Source organism: Anomalospiza imberbis, chromosome 6, assembly GCF_031753505.1.
Source record: "Anomalospiza imberbis isolate Cuckoo-Finch-1a 21T00152 chromosome 6, ASM3175350v1, whole genome shotgun sequence".
NCBI classification, from domain to species: domain Eukaryota; kingdom Metazoa; phylum Chordata; class Aves; order Passeriformes; family Viduidae; genus Anomalospiza; species Anomalospiza imberbis.
The window spans coordinates 5910828-5932690 of NC_089686.1; the positions used below are offsets into that span (position 1 = coordinate 5910828).

Sequence of the window (21863 nt, forward strand, 5' to 3'; positions counted from 1 at the left end):
TCCCAGTTCCTGTTACCTTTGCTGCCATGATTTCTTTGGGACCAGACCCTGTCTTGAGCGTAGCCTCTCAGTCTGTTTCACTGGGAATGCTTTGGGTTTTCTGCAGACTTGATTTCCTTCAGTAACTCAAAGACTCAGGAGCCTGAAATGCTGGAATCAAGAGTGGATGTCTGTAAGAGAGTGTTTTGTTTGGTTTGGTTTTTTCCCCTTGCAAGCTTCTTCTTCTTTTCACTTTTTGGTTGTCTTGTTTAATTAACTTATTTCTTTAAACAGAGAAAGTCTGTTCCCTGTTCCTAAAATACCAGTCTGAGAAAATGTAAAACATTTTATTTTAAATTGGAAACAAAAGAACAGTTCCCTCTTTGAAATGAGGCATGTTTCATCTCTCTGTGGTTCAGATGGTTTCTTCTGTTTTCTGTGAATTTGAAACTTCACAGGGTGACCAGACTTTGAAAATTTCAGCCTATTCTGAAGTCCAAAAAAGCAGAGTTAAGATTTAAAAAAAAAAAAAAAATCAGGGTAGTAGACCACTCTTAGTGCTCTGACTTTTGCTGTTAAATTTCCTTCTTTTTTATGCTGTCTCCTTCATGTTTGTGTCTTTTTTTTTGGCATTTTTGCCTTCAGCAGAGGCTCTGCCTGACCTTGCCTCCTGAGGTTTTTCATTTCCCTGAAGATTTTGCCTCCTAGTGTATCAGTAATGCCAGAGTGTATGTGCATCCCCCAAGCAGATGGATCCATTTGAATGTCACCTTAATATGCCTTGCTAATTACCTTAGCTCTCCAGTGGTTAACAAAGCAATTAATTTGTCTTGTTTTCAGACAAAGTGGACTCTGAGCTGCTGCAAGGTTACTCCAGGTACCTGCCCCACGATACCGTCACCATGACTGTGAGAGCAGCCATTCTCTTTGCTGTGCTCCTGACAGTCCCTCTAATCCATTTCCCAGTGAGTATTCCTAAGAGCTCTGGAGCTGGCAGTGAGCACTGGTCACTAATGTTTTGCAGACTGCAATTCTTGAGTCACATCTAGTCTTGTGTATCTTATTCACTTGTCAAGTGATTGATCAAAGACCACATATTTGCATATGTTCCATGAAAGCTCCAAAATAACAACTAACCACTAAGCTAATTTGTGCTCTTGAGACAGATTTCAGATTAAACCTAGCCCGGAGCATTGTTTTTAATTTAGAGAATTCAGAACTTCTAAAGTTTATTTAGTTTGATTTTTTTTTTCTCTTAAATTGAGTTTTGCTGACTTGGTTTTTCCTTTCTACATGCACGCACCCACACACAAACACAAACTTATACTTGAAACTCAATTTAATTGTAAATTAAAACCACGTATAGACCTATTTCACAAAAAAAAAAAAAAAACACCAAAAAAAAAAAAAAACCAAAACCCTAGTTTAGCTTATCAATACTGTGGTAGAATTGAAAATTGATTCTTTGAGGACCAAAAACTGTGCAGGCAAAACTCTGTGTTTGGAAGCACCGTATAGATTATGTATCAGTTGGCAACTTGATGACATTGGCTACCAGGCATTTCCAAAGAGACAAAGCACTATCCCCCAGGCCTTCTTTTGTCCCTCCAAAAAAGGGAGGGGCCAGTAATTTCTTAAGACTAAAGACCATGTGATAAATCTTGCTTTAATACAGTAATAAATTACATTCTACACTACAGAGGGACAAAGCATTAAACTATCACTAATCTTCTGGCATTTTGATTTTGAAAATGTTTTCTCACATCTGGAATGATGTAATTCTTAAGGTTATGGAATGGAGATAAGAACAAAAAGTATGTGTGTGTATGTATGTATTTACCAACACAATGTTTGTCTTTGTGTAGGCAAGGAAAGCTGTGTTGATGGTATTTTTCTCTCATCTTCCTGGGTCGTGGATTTGCCATATCCTTGTCACCTTAACACTGAATGCAGTTGTTGTTCTGTTTGCAATGTATGTGCCAGACATAAAAAATGTATTTGGAGTAGTTGGTAAGTTCTTGTGGTGGTTGGTATTCTTGGGTTTTATTTTAACTTGAAGAAATCCAGTATATGATTCTGCAATGAACTTCAGTCTTCTCTGAACCAAATCTTACTTTCTGTTTTTTAAAGGTTCAACCACATCAACATGTTTGCTTTTTGTATATCCTGGACTATTTTATCTTAAACTTAACAGAGAGGACTTTTTATCACCACAGAAACTTGGGGTATGTTTTCTGCTTTCTCATCTGCACTAATAATATTTAAACAGGCTCATTTTAAATGCATTTTAATACACAGTGGAGCACACAATCCGAGGGGCAAAGCTCTTGTTTTCATTGCAGCTCACAAAATCTCTGAGCATTTCTTTCATCCTTCCTGGTAGCCCTGCTCTTTCTGAAACTCCTTCTTCACCAGAGCTTTTTGGCAAGCAGTGTGTTCATGTACTGGACCATTGATCTGGGAATGTGCTTTTCCCTATAGTTTTCAGATGTTGACTTTTAATCCAGTTTCTGCTCAGTTTTTACCTGTTACTCTGTCTGGGCAGTTGGGACAAAGCTAAACTGCATTTAAGTGCAACAGTTTTTGTGCTTGTTTTCTATAAAAGACTTTGCAAAAACATCTTTTTTTTTCGTTCCCTTCCTTTTTGTTTGTTTTTTTTTTTCTCCTCTTTGTGGTTTCTCTTTTGTTGTAGTAGGTTAAGTTCTGGGCTGGGATTTGTGCAGGAGCCTGCTTTTTGCACTGTAACTGTCTGCCTTCATTTAACCACTGCTCAGCAGAGTGGCCAAAATGCTGACAAACTGTTTTTACATAGTCTTTCTGCCATTCTTATGATTCATGGGGCTGCTCTTGTATTAACAAAACAGGGAATCTGAAAGAAAATCTAATAATGCCCTCTGATCATCTAAAGTCATGACTAGTTCCAGCAGATTTGGGGGCCTGTTAAAAATCAGCAAGCTGCAGTCTCTTGAACTGTGGTTTTATCATCATCTGGCTATTCAAAAATGTAAAAAAATCCATTGTAATTTTAATTGTATTTTGAGTAAAATACTAATCAGTTTCTCGATTTGTCTAGAGTTGTAAAGGGCAAATTATATTTTGTGCAGCTGGATAGTGTGAGCAGGGAAACCAGACTGCTCCAGGAGTTCCCAGGAAAACTATCCCAGGCTTGGTTTAGTTTCCCACTAAGCAGATTCTTTGTGTTTGAAGACTGAGTAATTTGAAAATTAGAGATTATTTTAAAAGACACTATTTGTACCTGTTCTTGTGGACTTTCACGACATTAATTTTTGCTTTTCTTTCTTCACAGGCGTGTGCCTTGGTTATTTTTGGCATTTGTGTTGGCCTTCTCAGTTTGGTTCTAATAATTTTCAATTGGGTTGATCAATAACAGCTATTGACACTGTCTGAACTGAGCTTCAGGAGGACACCAAGAACCAGAGAGGTGCCAACCCTGCTGCAGTGAGTGCTGGACATCCCAAAGGAACACTGACCAAAGCTGCCAAGGAAGAAGCAATGCTCTTTTCAGCTCCATTACTGATGGTCCTTCTTTAATCTTGAGTCACTCTTCAGTTACGGGTCAATTCATCTTTGCCATTCTAAAATATGAGTTTTGATGATACAGTAAGGACAGGTAAAAAGGTGTCAGGAATTTCTGCAATGCAAAAATGGTTTAGGGCATAAGATGAACAGAACAGAAACTTGAAATAACTTGTCCTTTCAAAACAACAAGGTGAATAGACATTACATCAGTCTTTTTGTGCAGAATGTGATATATGCACATAGGATAGTGCACATTGTCCTAATCCTTGAAAGATTTCTATTGCTTGACTAATTTCCAAAATTTCAGCCAGTTCACATTAAGAACTTGTTGATTCCAAGTGTCTACCCTAATTTATCCTAAGATGGATCCAAAGACCAGCTGCCTTAGCTCAGTTTAATGGGCGTGTCATGATAATCCTTGTTAATTGTTTTTTTAAAATACAGTTTTTCTATGTCAGCACACTTGAATCATCCTGATGTAATTTTTAAATTAGCAGACTTTGTCCTTCAAGTATAATAGCTTTTAGTAGCATTTTGTTTTGATGTTTTCATTTTGCTGTTAACAATAGACATTTTTCAATTAATAGCTACTTTTGAGTAGTACTCAAATACTCAGTATTCCTCCAAGTGAAAGACTCTTCTCTTTTTCTCCCTTATTCCCATTTTTACAAATCTTTCAGGTTTGAACTAAAGTGTTTCTATATTTTATGTTCTTTTGTGTATCAGAGAAAATTTGAGCTTGAAAGATGAAAGTCTGCCTCTGTTGAAAACAAAGGGAAATTTTACTTTTATGGAACCTTAATTTTACCTCAGATGTCTAAGAACTTCCATGTAGTTTTTTATAATTCCTTATTTTTTACCCCCCTGAATGTGAATGCAATTTTCAACACCAGCTGGGCTTTGTTGGAAATGGTATTGGGTACCCACAAGAAAAGTTCCTCATTTTAGGAGATTGAAAGCAGTGGCTGAGACCATGGGGAGGTTTTTAGCATTTGCTTCTATCAGGTGGGATCTGATGGCCCTAAAGTGGCCTTATCTCCTCAGAGATTTCATACCTAAGGAAGAAAAAGCTGATTGATCCTCTCCTGTCTAAAGGGGAGGAACAGCAAATAGCAGAGTTGGAATCACCTTCTCTATTCCTGATTTCTCATGCCAGCAGATCACTTGGCTCTCTCGGGGTCCAGAAGTTACTTTTCATTTTTGATGGATGGCCTGAAGGCACCCAGGTGGTGCAGGCTAATACTGCTTCAGAAATCCTTTTTGCTTGGAAGTATCCTCCTACCTAGGAGTTTAATTTAGAAATAGACACATGTGGTGAGGCCAGGGAGCTAACTCAGAAATTTTGGTAGGATCCCAAAGAAAAAGATCCCTGGAAAAGACTGCAGTTACTTTTATAAAAAAGTTTCTAGAAAAGGTTTCTTGAGTTCCATGTAATAGTTTGGCAGTACCAGAAGCAGCACATCCACACTTGGCCAGGAGTTCCCAGCTCCTCCTGTGGCACTGGCAGTGGCTCCTGTCAGCATGTTTACCCAGCAGAAAACCAAGGTGACCACAAGATGTGACATTATCTGCCTAAAAAGTGAACTTGCCTTTATTTTTCCAATTCAAACTCCTGCTAACCAGTTGTAGCTGCTTTCTTGCCTGTGGCTGCCCTTTGATAGCTGAGCCTCATGGACTTTGTTACACTGCAGGGATTCAGATGCTCATGGAATCTCTGGCACTGTTGTAGAAAACTAAATATATACCTTGTAAAAGTGTACCTTGAGTCAGCACTGACAGCTGTACATCAGGAAGTGATTTTCTGTCTGACTGAACCAAAACTTCTTTGGAAAACAGGAGATCTTTGATGAGAATGAACTCAGGGATTTTTGTCAGACACTAGAATTTAGGGAGTGTATTTATTAGAAATTTTATGGAAATTATTTCTCATCCATTATCTGCTCTTGTAGCATACTCTTGAGTAGTACTGGTAGGTCATTACTGCAGTCACTTTTATTTTAAACTCTAACCAGTAATGCTTAAGTCTGAATACTTAGATTATCTGTGAGGGGACAGAAAGCTGGCAAATCTTTGCTGAGCTTTTGCTCTTCCCTCCTCTCCCTGAAAAAGCTGAGTCTTACCTTGCACTGTACTGCTCTGTTGCCCTCAGGCAGTTTGGTTTGTGTGCATCATCTTGAAAGCATGACTGAAAAAATACCTGAAATACTGTGTTCATTTTACAGTGGATTCCTGTAGTGGTGCAGAAATCACTACAGTATTGTTTTAATCCTTGGGTATTACCCTAACTAGCCTGGCTGCTGACTGACTGTCCTGATAGGTAGACTTTGGAATGAAGAATTGCAGTGTGTGAAGTTAATACTTGATGAGGATGAATGGAAGCAATTCACAGCTCTGCTGAGCTCTGTTATTACATTTTGGCTGCAGAAAGGAGAGCACAGGGGTTTACAGCATGCCTGTTACCTTTCATCTGAAAAAAAACTCTAGAAATGCTGCTACTTCTGAGTTTCTGTAGTTCATAACTTAAAATATGGAGGGAGTGAGAGAGGGGTTTTTTATGTTCCCAAATTTAGAAGGTATGAGTGTTGTCCACAATGAAAAACCAGAGTAATTTATCCTTCTCATCTCCCACAGCTGTGCTGTGCATTGTGTCTCTCAAGGGTTTTTCTGCAACTGTGCACTTCCATGAAGTTTTTGAGCAGAAGAGGCCTCCAGTGTGGAACTCTCAGTTCATTTAAATGCTGACAAATATTTTCTTCATTATTCTTGCATACAGATATTTTTTCTTCCAAATTTCCAGATTTATGAATTTCAGTGATTCTACTTTTATTGCCTGTCATCAGCATTTTCCAACCCTCTTCACTGAAGATTTGACAGGAATGGATGAAGGGACCCACAGCATTTCTGAACTCACTTGGAAAGGTTCCCTTTTCCCCAGTTGAGCAGGAAGAACAATGTGAGAGATGAAAATTAATTGGTTGCCTTTGATTTATTTTCTCTTTTTCTCCTGTTTCCATTCCTTGTCCATTTGGAGGCTGCTCAAGTTTCAGCTGGACTGTGGTAAGCTGGGTGTGAAGAGTGGTTTTTGTAACCAACATGGCAGGAAGGAGACTGCTAAACAACAGTAATCAAAACTAGGATTATTGTGGAACTCCTTTCCTAGTTGGATTTAATTTAACACTTTACCTGAAATTGTTGTTTTTCAGTTGATTTTGATGTTGAAACTATTCAGTGCAGCTGCTCTCCATACAAAGAAACATTTGGACATGTTTACTCTTACTGCCAGTGGGAGAGAATTTTCAGTATTATAAAAGTGCTGTGTAATTCCTGCAGTTTGTAGTGGTGGTCTTGGTATTTGTGTGCTTCAGTAGTGTTCATCCAGCCACGCTTCATGTGGAAATGGAATTCCCAAAAGAAAATAATAGTGATCTGGGTGTAAAAATTGCCCAGCTCGTGTCAAACCTGTGTGTCGTACAACAGATTTTCTGTTCGGAGTTCTCCTTGCCTCAGAGTCACTGTGGAACAGCCAGAGCATGTTCCAAAAAATGACCAGCAAAAAATAAAGAACAGTTTACACTCTACACAGCTGTGTGTGTAATCCCCACTCTCTTGTGCAGGTGATGCTTTGCAGCACATCCTGAAATGTTCCCAACTGCCCCTCTCAGGCTGATCAGCTCCCAGTGATGGATTTTACTCTTTGGACTGTGCTCTCCAAAACACCAGGATGCAAAAAATGGGCAATGCAGTTATTGTCCTCCCAGGTATTGGTTCATGGACAGCAAACCTGCCTCTTCTGTGCAGATCTGGTCCCCCCTGTGAACAGGAGCCAGCAGAATTTATTCCAGAGGCTGGTGTTCTTCAAGAATCAGGAGATTGGAAGTTAACAAATGTAACTAATCTCAGTGTCTCTCAGCTGGAAGTGAATGCATCTAACCCAAACTTACTGGTGGTTTAGCTACAGCACTTGCCAGGTAGGAGCTTACCAAGAACAGAACCGACCCACATGTGTGCATGATTTTTAGAGCTTTTGTACATGTGAGTTGTATTCAGGAAATTAAGAAAAAAAAACAAACCAGAGTGGAAGCTTGTAGGGCTATCAAAATTGTTTCTCTTACAGGGATGAATTCAGTTGTTTTCAAAATTTATTTCACAGCTCTGCCAGCACTGCCTTTAGGATGTGGGGAAAGGGTGAGCAGCTGGCCTGGTGGTGCATAATGGGGTGAAGAACTGCTCATGGAGACTCTTTGGGAAGAGCCTTGTTGAGCACGGTGAGGGTCAGTCATGGGGAACAGGCCATTTCCTTAGGGGGTAGCAGCAGAGGAAGGATGGCTGGCCAGGAGGGGCTCTGGAGCATGGATGTGCTTTTTGGCTGTAAGTCACAGTGCTCTCCAATAGCTGTGTCCTGTGAGTGCAGCTCCAAGCACTTTGCAAGGGCCAGGGGAATCCTGGGTATAAGCAAACATGGAAAACCCCCTCATTATTGTGCTGCTGGCTTGACTCCAGAGCTGTAGGAAAGTTCACACACATGGAAATGAGTACCAGCAACTGTTTTACTTACTACTTTTTGCCCCAAGTGGCACTGGCACCAAAGAGCACAAATCCCAGCATTTTCCATGCAGTGCAGAATTGAGTCCTGTGCTGCCCTAGCTGTTTTGTTGCTGAGTGTGTCCTGGCTGTGCTCAGCCTTTCTCCTGCCCCCAGCATCATCCCTGCTCACACGTCAGGGCTTTGCGCCGCAGCCGCACGACGCCAGGCAGCTCCCGGCACCTGGTTTGAATTTAGAGCTCGTTTGCACATGATGTCACACTTTTATTGTCAGCCCGGCCAAGGTCAGGACAGTTCATCTTGGGAAGGTTTGCACTGAGCCTTTACATTGCTGCCATTAATGCCTTCCCCAGCTGATTTACATTTCACATTTCAAGCGTGATTTAATCGAAGTCACCAGCTGCCTGTGATGGACAGGGAGGTTGGTGCAGTGGCTGATCAGCCCAGGGTGCAGGATGACTTTTCTGGAGACAGGGTGGAAATTCCTGCTCCAGACATCATGTAGCAAATCACAGATGTGGCCAAGGAGAGTCAATGAGCCCTGGAGGCTTGGGGCTGTTCCAGTCTGTTGCCTTTCAGGAGCCCATCCTGCCCCTCCACGGACCGGAGACAGGTAGCCCCTTCTCTGCCCTCCAGGGAGCTCCACTTCATACTGGGATTTACACACAGGGATGGAGAAAAGATTTGGGATGTGGTTATGACAGCACAGAGCCTGTCAGGTTGGAGTTGAGGGCCTTGAAAATCTCAGGCCTTATACTCACCTTGAGTCACACTTGGCTGTTTCACTGTGCTTTGGGCTGAAGGTGGGGCTTTAGTGTAGCATTTCTGGGTTTGTGCAGCCCGTGGCTGTGAATCTCCTGTAGGAAGGGGTTAAAGAGTCTCTGTTTTATAGCTTCCTACAGGTCTGGCACTGGGATGCTGCTCCCAGTTTTGATGAACAACTTCCATCCTTGTTAAAGGGAAAGATGAGTGAATGCATGGGATTTATTCACTTCTCAGCTCACACTTCTACAGTCCACTTCTCTTTGTCCAAATATAATAATCAATGTTTGATCCTTTGGGCCAAAGCAGTGAGCAGAATCAGCTGCACGTTGATGGGTACAGAGACAGCCTGGGCAGAAGCTGTGCCAAGGGGATCCCTGCTGACCCATGTGTGCATAGCACTGGGGCAATCTTCTGGAATATTCACCAGAAGAACACCTCCTCTTGGTGCATTTCAATTGCTGCTCGTTGTGTGGTCATAGGAGGCTCCTCACCCTGAGCTTTGGGTAGGGGTGCAGGGGAATTCCCACTGTTGCTCACTTGAGCAGGTGCTGACCAGGTTCTTCAGCGCTTACAGAGGTGCAGGGAGCTTTGGTGAAGTCCCATGTGGTGGGTGAGAGGTGCAGATGGAAGATCTGTCTGGAGGTAGCTTTGCTTAAACAGGGAGAGCTGAGGCCACTAGAAAGGATTTGAGACTCAACACTCCCAAAATCCCTTCCTCTTCCCAGCTCCAGCAGGGGGGTTATGGCCTTCACTGCCCTTTTGATGTCATCGAGATGTTTGAGTGCAGGGTCACTGCACACATTTATCTCAACAGCAATATGTGGAATTTATGCCCCCAAATTGCTGCATCTTCAGAATGTTGGTTCTTTTACCCCTCTTGGATGTGTGCTCCTCTCGGGAGCGGTGCAGCACAGGGAGGTCCTGCTTGCAGACAACTTGCCAGGCACTAGTGGGATGGAAAAGTGGAGTGCAGTGCTAAGAGCCCTTTCCTTACATGATTTCATATTTATTCATTAACCCTGTCACATGAAATTGGCCTGCTTTGGATTTGGTGGGCACAGACACCAGTGAAGTGCAGAAGGAGCCGCTGCCATGGCACTTTGGGGTTGCCATGTGTCACCACAGCACTTCCCAAGGACTCGAGGTGGGGATGAGCAAGAGCAGCCTCAGCTGTTGCACAACCAGTGACACCATCCAGGGCAACCAGGCCTTGTGCACGGGGATTAGGGAGAAAGGCCCGTGTCTCAAGGGACACCATCCCACAACAAGGTGCTCAGAGTGTCACTGCTGGGCCCAGCTCAACAATTGTTGAAAAGGTACAGTTTTCCTTTTGGTATTTGCTGGCAGAATTTCCATTGCTGTTTACAAGTCATACATTCTGGAATCATCTGAGCAACGGGAACATTCATCTGGTCCTTTTCCAAGGGGAGATTACTCTGATGATGGTGGAGAGACATTGTCTTGCCCTGGGTAGCCAAAGACGTCTTTTTTGCCATTCCTTAATCTCACAGTTGAGTTTGGTGAGTCACAAGCCAAAGAATGACATTTCCCCAGGGGAAGCAAAGCCTCGGGCTGAAACTGCATGGAAACCATGGACAGATTTTTTTTTTTTCCACCCACAAATACTGAAAGTTGATATTCCACCTTCTCCCAGTCCCTGAAGCCGTTCCTACAGGGCCTGTGCCTCGTGTTTGCCATGGCTTATCTAAACAAAGCCCTTCCTTTGAGCAGAGGTGTCGCTGCACATTCTCCAGCACACTGCAAAGGGGGAAACATTTGGCTTTAGCACTTCCCTGCCACCCTGTGCTCCTACTGCAGGGGTGGAACACAAACACCAGGGTTTTAGGGGTCACAGGGGAGGCCAAGCAAAATTCCTTGCTTTGAAATGAACGTTAATGCTGAGAAATTAAGTCGTAATGCTGAGAATAAAGAAACTCCACGTACATTCATGTTTTGATAGCTCAGCATTATCCATTAGGCTCCAGCATCTGGAATTCAGGGGACTGTGAAGCAATCTATTGAATGGTGATTTGGAGTGTTTTTTGGATTTTGTGCACATTTTAGCCCTGGTTTTGACTTGCATGATTTGCCTCTCCTGGCTTTAAGGAGAGTTGGATCAGTCTTGAAGGTGTTTTCTTAGGGGACTTTTCCACTGTGAAAGCACAGTGGAATAGCCTTGGCTATATAAATCAATTTGGAAGTGACTTACAAAGAGCTTAATTTGCTTTCTATTAAAATCCCTTGTCATATCTCCTCTCCCTCCAGCTTGCTGTTAAATGATCTTTTGGGAGAGTGAGGATTGAAGTCCTTTTCTACACCGCAGAGGGAACATGCTTGACTGAAAAAGCTGAAAAAAGCAGGATCAGTGGATGTTACCTGGAAAAACACATGAGGTTTTGTTGGTAATTTGGTGAATTTAAAAGCTCTTTGTTGTCCTGTTTCAGTCCAGGGGCTTCGAGTGATGATAAAGGGCATGAGCAGGGGAGGGTCAGTCCCTTTTCCTGGTGGCATCCTGTAGCTCAGAAAGTGTTTAGGAGCCCAGATTCCAGGGGTTTTCAGTGATTGTTGGAATCTTCAAGATCCAGGCCCTAAAGAGGGGCTTCTTCTGGCCAGGCTGGGCTCTGACACAACCAGGCTGGTTCTGGAGCAGCCACAGAACTGCTGTGGGTTGCTGCAGCAGCAGGGAGGCCAAGCCTGAAGATCACCAAGGCACAAAAATTCCTCAGCCCTTCCATTCCCCAGAGAAGGAGGAAGGTGGCTGGGAGGGGAGGGCAGGAGGGAGCAAGGTGAGGAAGGATTTTTGGGGTTGTCTCTTGAAATTGTAGCGTGGCAAAGTGTCCATTCAAAAGCCTGTGGCACCATCCCTGCTGTGCAGGGGCTCTGTGGGCTGGGAGGGGACGCCAGTCCCTCACCCTCCGTGCATTATTGGTGCCTGTGCCTCCCTGGGATCCTTGCCTGCTTTGCCCTCACCCCCCACGATGGTCTCATTGTGGTGACCCATCTTGGAGCCTTGTCCTCCTTCTTCAAGGAAACCAGAGGAGAGCCTGAGGCCACAGCCTGTCACCCAGCCCCTTCTGAGCTGGCTACAAACACACTTGCCTGTCCCCAAGGGTCTGAAAAAGCCACAGGAGGTGGCTGGGTGGGTGGGAGAGGCTGTGAGCACCAGTATGGCCCCTCCCAGGCTGCATCCCTGAAATGACTCCACCAGCATTAACACTGGGATTGTCTAACCACTGTCACTTCTCTGGGGACCAGGTCATCACAACCCTCTGTGATAGGCACAGTGCATGGGCACAGCAGCCACAGGGCTTTTGATGCATCCCAGCAGCTCCAGCTGGTTTGGTCTCTGCTGAGCTTCACTGAGCCAAAAAAACTTTGGTGAGCAGCTGTGGGAGCTGCTTCCACCCAGCCTTGGTGTGAGGCTCAGGGATGGCCCTTTGAGAGGAGATCATGGAGCAAAGCAAACCTTGCTTCCAACTTCCTTTTCCATGTGGTGACTATTTGTTGCTGCCAACAGTGACAAGTAAAACTGAGCTTCACCTGAGGATGTTGCAGCAAGTTTTTGACCTTTCCCACCCAGGCTGGTCTGATTACAGACTCATATTTTCTGGTTTAATTGACACCATAGAGACACCCAGGTTGCTGGAAGGATTTCTAAAATGAGCCTGGAAAGCAGCAAGTGTCATTGTCAGGAGCTGCTGAGCAAGCAGAGTTTAACAGGGTGGCACAACTGTTTTTCCTTCTATTCTCTGCAAAACAAGGTGCAATCACAAGGAGTGAAGAGAGCCATATGCTGAACCTGCACATCTATTTTTACTCCCCTGCTCCATAATGTTCCAAGAATAATTTTTTTAGTGCACAGCAGGGTAGGAAAAAACTCGTGCTGATGGCATCTCTGCTATCCCCATTGTGCTGGGAGGAAAGAGGCAGCTGCTTTGCTGACCTGTCACTTCCATGAACCCGCATTCCAGGTACAGAGGCCATTTGCTCATCAGGGTCTGTTTGACGAAATGGCCACCAGGGTTTATATTTAGATCCTGCCTGTCCTGCCAAGTTCTGTTAAATTCTTGTAAGTTGAATGAAGTTGGAGGGGGGTGGGAGAGGATCAGCTTGAAAAATAGAGCCGCTAATCTGCCGGTGCCTCTGGAAGAGCCTTTGGGATGCCCTGTCCCCCCTGGGGCTCCGAGCATCCGCGGGCATCCCGCTGGGAGGGGAAGCAGCTGGTGCCCCCACGGCAGCCTGGGGCTGCGGGCTGCTCCACAGAGGCTGTGGTCACTGCTGGGGTGCCAGGGGATTGAGTGATGGGGGAAGGTTGGGAGGAATATTTATAGCTTGTCTCAGTGCTGGGCCTGGGGTGATCACCATCCCAAGGATGCGAAGGGCACAAGTGTTCAGGGCAGCTCCCCAGGGACAGCAGGATGCAGGGATCAGGAGCACAAATGTCCTGATGGTGAGGGCAAGGGCTCTGCAGTGCCATCTCTTGATGGGGAGAGCCCTCAGCCCCTCCATCATTTAAAGCAGAGCAGGAGAAAACACCTGGGGCTGGGAGGACAGCTCATACCCCGGGATGCCCAGTGGGTGACCCCAGACCACACCAAAGCCATCCCTTGGCTTGGACTGGCCTCATCAGGCACCCACAGAGCTCTCTGCTCCTGGCTGGCACTTTGGTGACACACTCTGACCCTGCCCTCTTCTTTATCCAAGCTTTTCTTGAGGACTGCATGGTTTCCCTTGGATTGTGCTTCTTTGGTTATGCTGGACAAACTCACCAAAACAAAGGTTTTGAAGTAGGAAACATTGCCCTGGCCCCCAGCACCATCACGGTGGGAAAAGCCCAGAGCAGCCCAGCCCTGCAGCCAGGCCTTCATCTGCCCTGGGCATCTGTTCTCTTCCCCTGGATATTTTGGGAAGTGACCAACAGTGACTCTATTTAATGTTAGTTCTTGTGTCTGCCTTGCCTCAATAATATTTTTTTTTCCTTCTGAAAATATTCAGAATAATTTTCACCTTTCCTTAGCTAGAACAGATTACCTCCTTCAGAATTCTAGTGTCTTCTTGATGCAGTTGTTTTTCAGTCAATTTTCTTTTATGATCACTTGTCAGTTCCAAAATCTGACCCCAGAGTCCCAGGGTAAGCAGGAGAACTCCTCCACATCACCAATTTTCACCACTTCAGTAGGAATGAAAAGAATTAACCATGCCTGATCACCATATCGACACTGTCTGCTTTAAGGTTGTGCCAGCAGCCAGAATTTAATCTTTTAAAACAAAAAGTCCTTGTACTTCTCATGATTATAGAGTGGATCTGTTGAGAGCCTCTCAACCTTGTTGAGAGCCAAGGTGCACTCAACATATTGTTGTGAAAAACTTCATGGTGCTCAACGCTGGCTTGGGAGCAGAGCTCGGAGCTGGCTCAGGCGGTTGGATGCTTGGATTTGGTGAGGTCTTTCAGCTCCCTTTCCATTTGAGATGTGACTGATGAGCCAGGGAGGCCATGAGAAGCAGGTGTCCTCAGCCCTCCGTGCAGGGCAGGGAGTTACAGCAGGTCCCTGTGCAGAGAGGGGAGCACGCTCCTGAGCACACTCCTGTCACCCCTCCTGCTGCCTGCAGGGAGCTCTGTGTCCTCTGACACAGGAAAGATACCGGGGCTGCTTCCAGGGTGATGCCAGGAGATTTGGGAGGACTGGCTTTGGGTTTAGGGAAGACGAACACTGGATGAACTCCCCAGGGGCTGGTTCTGCAGCCCACATGTGCTGTCAGCAGCCACTGCCTGCGAGGTTCTGCTCCTGGAGCTTGACTCTGTTTGCTGCACGGGAATTCTCTGATTCTCCAGAGATCCATGCCTTGGTTGCTTTGTTTTTTGGCCAGCTCTGCTGACAACTCTTCTTTCCTCCCAAGAGAAGGGGTACAGGAGACATTTGGCTGACAGAATTCCCTGTCTGTCCCTGTGTGCCAGGCACCTGTCTGCCCGAAGATCCCTCCCCGATGTACGCACGTCCAGAGGCATGGCTTTGTTCTTTGGGGATGTCTGGCTTTGATTTCAGCTCAAATTCCTCCCTTCCTCCTCCTCCTCAGGCTGCCAGGCCCAGCACCAGGCCTGGCTGGGTCTGGGAGCCCTGGGCAGATATTTCTGAGCTGTCAAAATCCACACCAAGCTGAGTCTTACTGCCTTTGCTGCTTTCTGCAGTGAAATTTATTGACATCTGTGTGCACCTATGGGCCATGTCAATGTTCCCCTGCCATGGAGGTGTAGCATCTGCTGGAGTGGGCACAGTTCCCTTGAGTTTGGCCATGGTCAATCTCCATCCAGGAAAAGGTAGGTTGCCACACTGTGGACACACCTTGCTTTTCTCCAACCTGCCGGTAGCCCAGTCTTTTCCTGAACTCTGATATTGTTAAAAATGTGGGTAAAATGTTATTTTTCTCTATTTTTTTTTCTTAAAACCTCATCACTTGGTCAGCTTCCTCTGGTGTTTTCAGAGTTATTTGTCTGTGCAATTTTCCTGAGCAATAACAGACCTCTGCAGATCTGCTTGGTGGTGAAGAAAGTCCTCTGCCATTCTGCTTGCACCCCAAGGTTCAGGGAAATATTACCCAGAAAATGTTACCTTTCTGGAAGGTTTGGCTTCCTGTGAAGGCTTGCATCAAAACATTTCAAACCCAGAAGCAAAAATTTCTCAAATATCCCAGGGGACTGAAATATATGGGAAATGATGGAAGTTTATCTTGAACCAGTGCATTATCAGTCAGATATTGCTGCTCCTGCAATGCCAAGAGTAGCTGGTACTGTTGCTGGAGCAGTAAGACCAGGCTGTCCTGGAGAAAAGGAGACTCAGAGGCAACCTGATCACTCTCTACAACTTCCTGAAGGGTGGCTATGGTCAGGTGGGGGTTGGTCTCTTTCTCCAGGCACCACTGACAGAACCAGAGGACACAATCTCAAGCTGTGTCAAGGGAAATACAGGTTGGATATTAGGAAAAAGTTTTTAAGGGAAAGGGTGATAAAGTTCTGGAATGGCTGCCTGGGGAGGTGGTGGAGTCACCATCCCTGGATGTGTTTAAACAAAGCCTGGATGTGGCACTGGGTGCCAGGGTTTAGTTGAGGTGTCAGGGAACAGGTTGGACTTGATGATCTTGAAGGTCTCTTCTAACCCAGTGATTCTGTGTGATTCTGTGTGATTCTGTGTGTGAATGCTGCCAGTGCTTTGGTGGGGTGGCTCTGCTGCTACTTCAATGGAACCATTAGCTTTGGCTTAAAAATGCACATCCCTACCTCTCTATCTCCTGGTTCAAACACCACTCTCTGAACTGTTCACCCAGAAAAAAAATCTGGTTTGTTCTTTGGTGCTTTTGCTTTGTCCAGCTGTGAGCAGCAGCACATCCCATGGATCCTGCTGGGGTGAAAAGGCTGAGGTTTGCTTTTTATTCTAGGTCAGGCAGGTTTGCCATGTAACCTTGATGGGGGAATAGCTCCCCTGGAATCGCTGAATTTGCTGATACAGGAGGCCTTTGTGCATAGGTGGTGTGGTGAGGTTGGTGCCCTGTGACTGGCTTGTTCAGCGCAATAAAAATATATTGGGTTCTTAAGATGTTGACCAATGGGTTTGGGAAAGAGATGATTGATTCCCACAGCTGAGAAACAGGGATTGTAATTTGTTTTGCCAGAGGAGACCAGTTTGACGGATGAGTTCATTTAAGGATTATGCTATAGATAGAGCTGTTGACAGAATGAATTTGTTTTTATTTTTCATCAGTAGGTATAACACAAAGCACAACTAATTGAAAGTAGTTTCCTTGTGGCATCTGGTTGTGTTTCTTGCTTTAAGTCTTTCACACACTGTAAAATTACACCAAGGGCTTTTCTTCGCTTCCATTCGCTTTCCAAGTTTTCCATCACTGTTGCGCGTGGGTTGCCAGTGTGTCAGACACGTTGGGAAGTTGCAGACTGCACAAGAAATGGAGCTGGGCCATCATTCATTATTGCACAAATGTTCTGGTGCACATCACAAATCCACACTGGGGTGTTCTCACCTTAGGGCTGAAGGCAGAGCTGAAACATGAACGCCCTCACAGATATTTCTGATGGTGTTTTAAACCGTGACCTGTGCTAAATATGATTCCTATGTGGAGTGATCTCGTTCTGAGTAAGGCCCAAACCTGGAAGGTGATTATGTTTACCCAAGGAGGTGTTCTGAGGTTGAAGGAAGGTGTTGACTTGAGTTCTGGAAACAGCTTTTCCAATCAGCCAGAGAGAACAAATCCCAGAGTTTCTTCAGGGATTTGGCTCGCTGCGTTCATTGCTCTCTTGGTTGGATTGTTATCGCCTGCTGGCTCGGGCTGGCTGATGGGAGCAGGGGCTCAGCTCCCTGAGTGCTTCCTTTGGCTGTTTGTGGTTATGTCTGTGCTGAGATCATGCAGGCTGTCAGGGTAAAAAAACTGGGCTCTGTGGTTCAAACCCGTCCTACAGATTTGATCTGTGGGTTTGGGCTTGTTTTTTTTTTTCTCTCTTTCTTTTCCAGTTGTGGTCGAATAAGAGTTTTCCAGAACTGACTCACACAGGGCCAAAGAACAGGAATGCAGCGAGCACGGCGGCGCCTGCCAAACCAACAGACTCACCAAGGCAAGGGAGAAAACACCCCCAGGCCTCTGCCACCGAGGCCAACACCTGAGGAGAAGAGCCCATGTGATTTCAGGATTACATTGCAGGCTAAATCCTAGCCTCCACTTGGCCTCAGACCTGAACTTTAAGCCCCAGCCAAAACATAATCTGAATCTGAGCACTGGCTATTGGTCTGTATCATCTCCTGCTCCTCATATGTGCAGTCATCCAGCAGAAGCTGAAATGTGTTTTCCCTGCCAAAAGCCGTTGGTTTCCAAACAACTACATCAGCGTGGTGAGTGATGGAGTTTCCATCAACTGCTGTAGGCCAAATGCAGTCATCTGAATTCAGGTCTTGGCAGGTATAGAAACTTGGAGTTGTCTATGATTTTTATATGAAATGGTAATTAATTACAGTTTCTCATCCTGTGCTTTGGTTCTGTGAAAGCTCTTGGAACTGCAGATGAATGGGAGCTTTTTTATCTCTTAGCTAGTGAGATTTTCTGTTCTTTAATTGACCTTTGAAATAATTTAGTCTGGGCTTGGATCTGGGTTAAATATAGCTGGTTATTTTCATTCTGAGTATGTAATACATGAAAGAACCTAGGTATCCTTTGAATGTGTTTTGACAAGTGCCCTGTCTGTGTGCAGGTGTGTATTTATAAACATTTGTGCAGCATGCACTGAAATGACACTTCCAAAAGCAAGTACTTTCTTTCCTGTAGCAAAACATTTGTCCAGAATGTAGTGTTAGGCTTCCAAGAAAGGGGCAGGTCAAAGAGAGTAGGACACTTGGAGAGCGAGCGAGGAGGGGATGTGGATTGAGCCCTCAGTAGTTAAGATGTGAACATGGAGCTGTTATCCACTTTATCCCATAAAGCCAGGACTAGATGGTGCCTAAAGCACTTGCCTGACAGCAAAGTTAAAGGCAGCAAAAGGAACTTCATAGAATCATAGATACATCCTGGGTTGGAAGGGGCTCACAAGGATCATGGAGTCCAACTCCTGGCCCAAACACCCTGTGCCTGAGAGTATTGTCCAAATTCTTCCTGAGCTCTGTCAGGCTGGTGCTGTGACCACTGCCCTGGGGAGCCTGCTCAGTGCCCAAACACCCTCTGGGTGAAGAACCTTTTCCTGATATCCAACCTAAACCTCCCCTGACACAGCTCTAGCCATTCCCTCGGGTCCTGTCACTGGTGACCAGAGAGAAGAGATCAGTACTTGCCCCTCTGCTTTCTTATCTAAGAGGTTTCACGGCATTGCAGAACACCTCAATAGTGGTGTTGTGGTGGCTAAAGCTTTGCAAGGAAAGGATTACACAGGCTCATGGAAAACAGCACAAACTGGGCCTGTTCACTGCAGAAGCCATTTGGATACAACAGCTGCCTTCAAAAGACCCTGAACTACCGTGAGCTGGGTGGGTGGGACCACTGCTCTTCCCTCTCTGATACTTGTTTATCCAAAGCATTTATTACTGTCTCCTGACAGAAATGAGGTGCTGATGAGGTCCCGTTCTTTTTAAAGATGATGTTATCTCCCTAATTTATACAAGTCTATGGATCCTAAGGAGCTACTATCTGCAAAACAGAAGCAAGATCTCAACAGTTTCTTGCCACCAATCCTTTGACTAATGCTGGTTTCAGTTCAAAAAGAATCAACAGAAACAACAACAACAAAAAAAGAAAAATTAGTTCAAAGTATTTGGCAGCACTTTCCTCTGTGTTTTAGAGACACAAGGTCCAGGGACAACTTGCATTAGACCAGGTTGCTGAGACCCCAGTACAGCCTGGCCTTGAACACTTCCAGGGATGGGGATCAATAATCTCTTGTGGCATTAAAATGGGGGGAGTAGCTACTGAGTTATCAGGGTGTTAAAATAAAATCTGAGTTTAGTCAGTGAGACTCAAGGCTCAGTCACACTTGTACAGGTTTGTAGCTCATAGGAATGGGCCAGATTCCTGTAAGCAGCTGAATCTGCTCCTGGTTTTCACCATTTCTGGTGTTTTAGGAGCCACCAGGAAACCACCTGTGTAGCATATCAAGACTTGGCCAGTGCACATTTGCATATTGTGTAAATACAATTATTTGGAAACAATTCTGTTATTTGGAAATAGTTCCTCTCTTGTGAGGATCTGCTCCCTGGAGAGAAAAAATACCCAATTGTTGAATCTAACCCAAAAGAAAGAAAAACTGTCCATGGAAACTGAGTCCTACATAGTGGAGGAATCCTCTGGTTCTGAAGGAGCTGATGGATTTGAGTGGTGGCAGTGTCAGGGCAGAGGAGATAGCTACCACAGGAGCTGGTCCTTGAGAGCTGCCCCATTCAGCTCCTTGAGCAGGGAAAGCACTAGAGACTCTGAGCAGGATCAGGCTGAATGGAATTGGATTCTGATCTTGAGGGTCTCTTCCAACCTAGTGATTCTGTGTGAACTGCACAGACCCGCATTCTTCCTTCCTGCCTTTCACCTGCCAGTCATCACTTCTCATCTCTTGTTTGATAGAGGAACAAGGTTCCATCTTTGCTTGTTTGAGGATAATGCCTGGAGCCATAGCCTCACTGAGGACCTGGCTCTGGTTCATCATTACCCCGCTGTTTTTGTAGCCATTTACACCCAGATTCCTTCTCATTTGCAACGTGCATGTGTCTCAAGTGTAAACGGATGTCTGGAGTAGACCAGCATCATGTCTGCTCTGCTTCCTACTTACTGCCTGCTCTTCTCCAGATTGAAAGATTTGGCAGGCATTGCTCCATGAGACTTCCACCTTCTCCCTTGCCATCAGGGTGGGGCAGTGCAAAAAGATCAACCCAAGTCCAGAAAGTGTGACTGCAGCAGTGGGAGTGAAGATGGGAGCATCACATGCATTCTTTGGGAGGGAAAAGATAAAAATGACCCATTCTCAGGTGGCAAAGCAAGCTCTGGCCCTCTGTCCTGAATTCTGTGATCTGTGTCATCAAATTCCCTTCTGCTGTAACTGCTACCACTTTTCTGGGGGTGGAAAGCCCTGCTAGCTCAGACCTACCAGTGCCACTTGGCAGCCGTGGTAATTCACAGCAGAAGAGACTCGTCTGCAACTTGTCAAGGCACGATCTCCAACTTAATTTGAAATACTTCTGCTCCTCCAGATGATTTACTGCTCAAGCACAAGGTGGTCATTTTATCTCTCTTCTCTTCTCTTCCCCCTTGGCCCACGACAGCCTGGATCCCATGCACACACTGGATCCCCCTTCCAGGGTGTTGTGGAATGAGGGAGATAAAAGCTGCTCCATTTTTCACGAGCCCTCCTGGGCAGTTCTGCGGGGAGGTGACCACGTAGCCGATGGCTGTGTCCATTTTGCTGGCACCCCCAGCATTTTACGCCGTGTCTGAGTCTCAGCAGGCTCCCCACGCTTGCTAATGGCTTTGCAGCCCAGCCAATCAATTGGTTATTTATGGCAAGCACGTCTCAAAACTGTCGGGTCAAGTTTTCTTACCCTGATGTATTTTGTTCAGAGGAACACATAAATCCTCTCCTGCCATTTGCAGCTTAAACCTCCTGAGTGTGAAGCCAGCGGGTTAAAGTTTCCAGCAATAGTAGCAAACTGTATTTTAAAGGGCTGTTCTCCTGACTCTTAGGGACTTGGGCGCTTTGTCTGAGTCATGAATCAGTTCACACTGCAAGATTTATAGGCATTAAACTCTTTGGTATCCTTTAGCTCTGGAGTTTGAAGTCATAAGCAAGGAAATTGAGACTTCTCCACTGTTCCAGTGCTTTTCCATTTAAGGTGCTCTTCTGAAGGGTCAGGATGACATCTTCGTTAGGTTCTCAAAAGTGAGATACAGAATCCCTGCACTTTCAGTCTGGTGCTGCTGCACCAAAATTCGTAACCTCATGAATGGAAGGATGAAGGACTTGTGTAAAGCAAACTCTGGATTTCGTTATCAAGCCTCTAAAGACTGTAATGCTCCCATTACTTGGAGCTGTGTAAATCTTGGTGCCAGAGCAATACGAGTCAAACACAACCACAAGATTTCCCAGTCTTCAAGACCTTCCAATCACGAAGACTGCCCAATTTTGAAGGTTTAAATATTGACCACTAAAGCACAACTATCTATAGCAGCAACTACTATGCATGAAGGGCATCTCAGAAAGCATGGGGTAATTCCTGGGCACAGTCTTGACAAGTGGATGAGACAGGATCACAGTCAACTTTCTGTTCAGCCTACACTGGTATATTTTCAATACATCTGCATGTTTAGAAATTACAAAAACGGCTACTGTAAAATGAAGGGAGGGAAATTATAAAAAAACCCAGCTTCTGAAGCCATGAACACTGCGCTACATTTCAGGGATTCGGAAAATAATTTGCTTACAAAAGGAAACTAACTGTTAATGACACAAAGTGGAGGTTTTGTCTGGTCTTGTGGCAGAAAATAATTTTCCCTGTCGGGATGTAAGC

The 21863-nt window shown here is 45.1% G+C and overlaps 1 protein-coding gene across 5 annotated transcripts in view; it reads left to right on the forward strand.

Annotated features, from left to right (window-relative positions):
* The window catches only part of SLC38A6 (solute carrier family 38 member 6), a 37737-nt gene extending 30638 nt beyond the window's left edge, over window positions 1-7099 (forward strand). For 2 of the 5 annotated variants that reach the window (XM_068192147.1, XM_068192148.1), the window contains exons 13-16: window positions 820-944; window positions 1845-1989; window positions 2110-2204; window positions 3287-7099. In XM_068192147.1, coding sequence (XP_068048248.1) covers window positions 820-944; window positions 1845-1989; window positions 2110-2204; window positions 3287-3367 — 446 coding nt within the window. In that variant the 3' untranslated portion in view covers window positions 3368-7099. The remainder of the gene's footprint in view (window positions 1-819; window positions 945-1844; window positions 1990-2109; window positions 2205-3286) is intronic. The other 3 variants (XM_068192150.1, XM_068192149.1, XM_068192151.1) reach the window with 3 other exon arrangements.
* Window positions 7100-21863: the final 14764 nt, after the last annotated feature.